Source organism: Olea europaea, chromosome 18 (genome assembly GCF_002742605.1).
Source record: "Olea europaea var. sylvestris chromosome 18, O_europaea_v1, whole genome shotgun sequence".
Taxonomy (NCBI): domain Eukaryota; kingdom Viridiplantae; phylum Streptophyta; class Magnoliopsida; order Lamiales; family Oleaceae; genus Olea; species Olea europaea.
This window is the reverse complement of record NC_036254.1, coordinates 422,000-427,850: the sequence shown is the minus strand read 5'-3', so window position 1 is coordinate 427,850 and position 5,851 is coordinate 422,000. Positions and strand designations below refer to the sequence as shown.

General features: G+C 35.0%; 2 protein-coding genes across 2 annotated transcripts; one reads left to right on the top strand and one right to left on the bottom strand.

Annotated features, from left to right (window-relative positions):
- Nucleotides 1-511: 511 nt before the first annotated feature.
- Nucleotides 512-1,169, bottom strand: LOC111367048. The gene has a single exon (XM_022987737.1). It carries the CDS (start codon nt 1,015-1,017, stop codon nt 808-810), a length of 210 nt encoding a protein of 69 aa, XP_022843505.1. The 5' UTR covers nt 1,018-1,169; the 3' UTR covers nt 512-807.
- A 1,860-nt stretch (nt 1,170-3,029) lies between these two features.
- LOC111367047 lies at nt 3,030-3,548 on the top strand. The gene has a single exon (XM_022987736.1). The coding sequence runs from the start codon at nt 3,138-3,140 to the stop codon at nt 3,342-3,344; it is 207 nt and encodes a 68-aa protein (XP_022843504.1). The 5' UTR covers nt 3,030-3,137; the 3' UTR covers nt 3,345-3,548.
- Nucleotides 3,549-5,851: the final 2,303 nt, after the last annotated feature.

Here is a 5,851-nt window from a genome sequence, read left to right as displayed (position 1 = left end):
CAGTCCACGAGCAGTGCTTGTTTGAGCTCCATTTACTTGACTGACATGTGATTCTTTTATCTATGTACTCCTAGGATTTTTTTATTTTTTTATTTTTATTTTGTCTTCTCCGGATTCTAAAACCAATCATGCTGCACATCTAGACTCAAATTCAGATGGAACATCTGTTGACACATGATTGGACAGTTTGAAAAATTAAAACAAAAACACAAAATTATTTTCAGGCACATCAGTCTGTCTCTCCACTCCCTGTTCTTCAATCTGGTTAAGTGGCTTTATGTTCTAAGAAAGGGAGTGAAAATAAATTTTTACCCAGTTAACTTACATGTACAGTCACTTTTACAGCAAAATTGAGGGATGATGAGGCCAAAATGCATGCCAACTCATTATTTGTCAACAAGGTGTAAACCATTTCTATACAAGTAGCTTAATTGATGTTTCCCATAACAGGTGGGATAATCACGTGGTCTTTGCACTATTTTTTTCTAAACATACATTCTAGTTGATCTTATGAAGCTGTAACATGATTAATTTATTTACTCTAATATTTAGAAACAATTCGTCTTTGAACAAATATTGCAAACAACTACATCAACCCGGTCGGCTACACCGGTTAATTATTATAGGCCTCTTTTTTTTTTTTTTTTTTTTTGTTCTAAGATTTTGAGATAGAAGGGACTAAAATGCAATAAGTTGCATTATAATTAAGAAATAAGTAATTGACATGGATCTGACGAAAAACCAACAAGAACACAAGATCGAAAAGGAAACCTAAGAGATATTGATTAAAGCAAAAAGTGAAGCGGATCAGCCGGTGTAGATGTGAACGTGGACGGCTAGGATGAGTATAGCATAGAGAGCAAAGAAGATAAGAGTGTGCACCGCAATGGCCTTTCCGTTGGTCTTCATGCTTCCAAACTCCAGCTGCCGGTTGTTTCCTGGTAGCTGAAACAGCAGACCTGGTTGAAGTAGTATGAAGAGTATAACTCCGATAAGGACGGGGCCCCAGTCCGCCATTCTAATTTCTTCCTGTGCAGTGTAGAAACCAGAAAAAGGGTTTGCAGATGGGAGTGAGTTGGTGGAAAGAAAGAAGCAGCAGGTAAAAGGAATTATGGAAATCTTTAATTAGACAAGGACAATTGGGGACTTTCGTCAAATGCTTCTAGGAATTTCAGTATTTTATTTTAATTGGTTTATTTCCTTTATATTTTTTTCCTTTTCGGGAACATTGTGGAATGTTGATAAAAAGGGCGTGGCATAAGGGCATTATTGACATATACGGATCTGCGGTTCAAAATTAATGGACCGTTTGAACCTCATTATTTGTAGATTATAATGAGATGAATAAAATTTTTTTTAAAAATGAGTGGTTTAAAAGTTTTTAATTTATGCATAATATTATTTTATTGAAGATTGTACGGTTAAAAGTAGAAGAGACAAAAATTTAATTTAATGTAATTAAAAATAATGGGGCTCAAACGGGGGCTAACTATCTTATTCATTCAATGATTCATCGACACATCACTTCGTACCTATTTTTAAGTATAAGTGATAATGAGAGAAAAAATGGACATATTAAGTTAAAATAATGTATTAATAAATCATTGATAAACAACAAATTATAGACAACAAATATCAACTTGTTATTAGATAAGTACCTTGGACTCACCATTTTTCTTACCAAAAGAAAAAATAAAGAGGGATGGCTGGCCGAACGTAAGAAAAATCATCAATAATGATAAAATTCTTCACCCTTGCCGAATAATAAAAGGAAAGATAATACCACTTGTACACTTTTAGTGTACATAATAGATGACACCCCCTCCATGTGAGGGGTGTCAATAATTATGTACACGAAAAGTATACATGTAACACTACCCTCACATGGAGGGAATGTCTGTACACGAAAAGTATACATATAACACTACCCTAAAAGGAACATAATCCCCACCTTATTTTTGTTTGTTATTCTTGAATAAACTAGGGAGTTTTCTTCATTGACAATCCTCTTATGTCCTTGAGAGATCATCTTCTTTTTGGGTAATTGATTGTGCAAATTCCCTCATTCATCCATATATATGTGCTTGTTTTGTAGAGATTTTAATAATTGAGAAATAAAGTAGGTTGGAATAACGGTTGGAATAGTAAAATAACTGTAAAAAAAATTGATTTTAATTTGTTTAAAATCTATACCAAACAAGCACTATAATTTTACATATAAATATTCTCAAAACTAATAAGAGTTTTAATCACTAATATAGGGACTTGCTCTTTGTTGGAAGAGAGAATGTTCGATCTCTAAATTTTAATCTACCAAAAACTCCTTGCTTAAATAGGCATTTAATCCTACTGGACCACTTGTATATCAAACCATTCTAAAATGACTGCGAAAATTAATACGATATCAGACATCAATATTGTATGATATTCTGAAGTATGTTAACACACCCGTCTTAACACTCTGCCCCTGTTTGGTTTAATTAAAATCTAAGCTTCATTATTTTCACTATTTTTTTTTATATATTTATTTTCAACTACACATTCATACGAAAAATTCTGCACATAATCCCATATCTTATTCGTACTTTTTAATCACGCGTTCTCCTAAAAAACTACTGTTCAAAATTCTATTTTCTTGAAATAATGGTTATTAAAAAGGGGTTAAGTTAAAATTAACAATTAATTTTAACCATACATTCTATCTGCTTTTATCAAATTCTAATAAAAATCTGATTTTATCTAAACCAATCATGTGCTAAATAATTATGAAGATTCTGACAAATGAATTGTCATGAAGTTTATACAATGCGAGCACCATAGACGCCAGTATTGAAATTTTACATAATGAAGCACCGCCCCATCACCGCTAGTGTTTTGTCCAATTGTTCTCCAACAGACAAGTGATTCCTTGCCATATCCGACAAAGCTAATAAGATACAGAAAGGAAAAAAAAAGTTAAAAGATGCAATTAATTTATTCGTATTCTTACTTTATGGGAGAGGAATTTCAATTCAAATTGTATGAGGGCCATAGTCCCTTTATTATATTCTTTCCAAATCTCCTTCCTTCTCTATCTATCTATCTATCTAGTTGGAAGAATCAAACAGTTCAAGAGGCATTACCAGCGAAGGTTTAGAATGAAGGATTTGGCCACCCCAATTATAGCTGCATCCCTCTTTGCATTTCTGTCGCCCGGACTAATATTCCAGCTTCCAGGAAAGCACCACATGGTCGAATTTTTTAACATGAAGACAAGCATACCTTCCCTTTTCCTGCACACTGTTATCTATGGTTTGCTTCTCATTCTCTTCTTTGTGATCCTCAATGTACATCTCTATGAATAGGCCAGGAAGATTCCACCTAAAATATGCCTAATCTGTGGATTCAAGTTACTAGTATAATTTATTTGTTGTGATGCACTTGAAAAACTGGGTGCAGCTTAAATAAGGCATCTTCATCTATTGTGTTGTGTTGTGTTATTATATTAAAGACCATAATTTCACTTCAAAAATGTAAGAAACTTTTAGATCATCTAGGAATCACTTTATTAGCCTGTTTGAGAGTGATTTTTCTTCCAAAACTATTGATTTTTTTACCGTTATTTTACTATTCTATCAGTCATATTTGACTTCTTCTCTCACGGGTGAACCCCACTTTTCTCCTAACAGTCAAAAAATCAATTATCAAAATCACTCCCAAACAAACTCTATATAAGTGGGGAACAGGTTATAAGATCAAACCAACGTGATCTGACACAATGAACTACAAGAAGATATTATTTAACTAACCCAAAAGTACTAAAAATAAGGCTTAGTCTATTTTTGTATCATTTTACACAAAATTTGACACACTTTCGATCACTTCGTATAGGAATTTAATTTCTTTCGTCGATTTGAAAGCAAAAACAAAAAATAGATGCATGGTTGACAGAATATTGGATCAACTGATAGATCTTCTGAGACAATTCTGCAGCTGTGTTATTGACAGTTGGAACAGGAACCAGAAAGCACATTTTATTGGGGGTTCACTTGTCATCCTACTTATCAGTCGCCACCCTTCCCACTGTTAGCATTTTATTTTCCAAATGGTTTCTCCATGAAATCACAGAACTTCCTTTTCAATTGATAAAATTCGGAGTTTCACCACGACAGACGACAATTCGCATTTGATTCCTGCTTGTGTATTAAATCGTTGTATGATAATGCAAACTACTAACTATGCTGATTTCACCACTAAGACAATCATTCACTAGACGTCAAATTACGAGTAAATTCCACTAAAAAAAAAAAATTTACTTATCAAAGATTCTGAAACTCAAGGCAGAATATTCAATGAATCATCACTTTCTTCCTTTTTGTTTTGGGTAATTTTCAATTCAAGCATCGTTATACACAGTGAATTTAAAATAATCAGCCAAACTTAACAAATGGCAGAAGGGAATGCAGGGGGGTAAGGGGCATTAATATATAAAGGCCAGCAGTTGTGAAGAGGACACGAGAAGTTACCAAATGGGGGATCACAGGAATCGGGATTTAAATTTGAGAAAAGCGAATGTTAACAAATGACCCAATATGCGCGCTACTTAATGAAGGCAGGTACATCTCAGCTCATTCCCTTGAATTCCGAACAGGCTTAAGAGAGTCCATTCATTCATCCTGTGAGAAGAGAAGCTGAGAAGAGAAGGAGCAGTGCCTAAGCGCTGGAGTGGGCACCTAGGCGCCACTCCGACTGCCAAATCAGACAGTAAGTTGGCGCCTAGGGGCCAGTCAAGTGGCGACTAGGCCCCCCGAGTGCTGGAGAAAATCAGAAACATGGCGCCTAGGCGCCACTCTTGGGCCCCGATAGGTTATATATATAGCTATTCTTTTCCTCCTTCATTTAACACAAGACCTAGAGCCCGGTTTTAAGAGAAGAAAAGAGAGAAAACTTGAAGAGAATTTTACAAGATTGAAAGTTGTTCATTTTGGGTATAAATTCAAAATTATTGTTTTTTTTGGGGATTAACTTGAGGCTTGTTCAAGTAATCCAAATACATTTTCTTCATTTATATATTGAAAATCATTTCTTCCCCATTTTCTTGTTCTTCAAGTGGTTTGGAAATTTTCACAATGTCAAGCTTAATTTCTTGGGCAATCTTTGGGAGGTCATTTTCTCAACAATTTGGTATCAGAGCTTGTTCCTAAATCAAGGTGGTTAAGCTTCGATTTTGTGGTAAGTTGCTTGAACTTTGTTGTGCACAAGGTGTTTGTGAAAATTCCCAATTGAACTTTGGTGATTTATTTTCGGTAAACAAGTGGATAAATCATGTCTACTAGAGGAATGGTGAAGATTGGGAAGTATGAGATAGAGAAATTCAATGGGAAGAATGATTTTTCATATTGGAGAATGCAAATGAAAAATTTGTTGATTTCTCAAAAGTTGCACAAGGCATTGGCGGGAAAGGAGAAGAAGCACGTTGATATGTCGGACGAGGATTGGGAAGAGCTAGATCTTGAGGCACGAGCGTCTATCATTCTTTGCCTTGAAAGAGATGTTGCTTTCTTGGTTGATAGTGAGGTAACGGCGGCGGAGGTGTGGACAAAGTTGGAGGCGAACTTCATGATGAAGACTCTAACAAATCGGATCTATTTGAAGTCCAAATTGTATACTTGCAAGATGGATGAAGGTACACCAATCCGGGAGTACGTCAACGAGTTTGATAGGTGCATATCGAACTTGAAGGACATTGATGTGAAAGTAGACAATGAGGATCAAGCACTTCTACTACTTCTTTCATTGCCAAAGTCTTACGAGAATCTAGTACAAACATTGATGCTTGTGGGTGATAAACTTGTGATGGAGGACACTAGAA

Coding starts and splice junctions, on each gene's coding strand:
- LOC111367048 (XM_022987737.1), bottom strand. CDS start 1,017: ATGGCGGACTGGGGCCCCGTCCTTATCGGAGTTATACTCTTCATACTA.
- LOC111367047 (XM_022987736.1), top strand. CDS start 3,138: ATGAAGGATTTGGCCACCCCAATTATAGCTGCATCCCTCTTTGCATTT.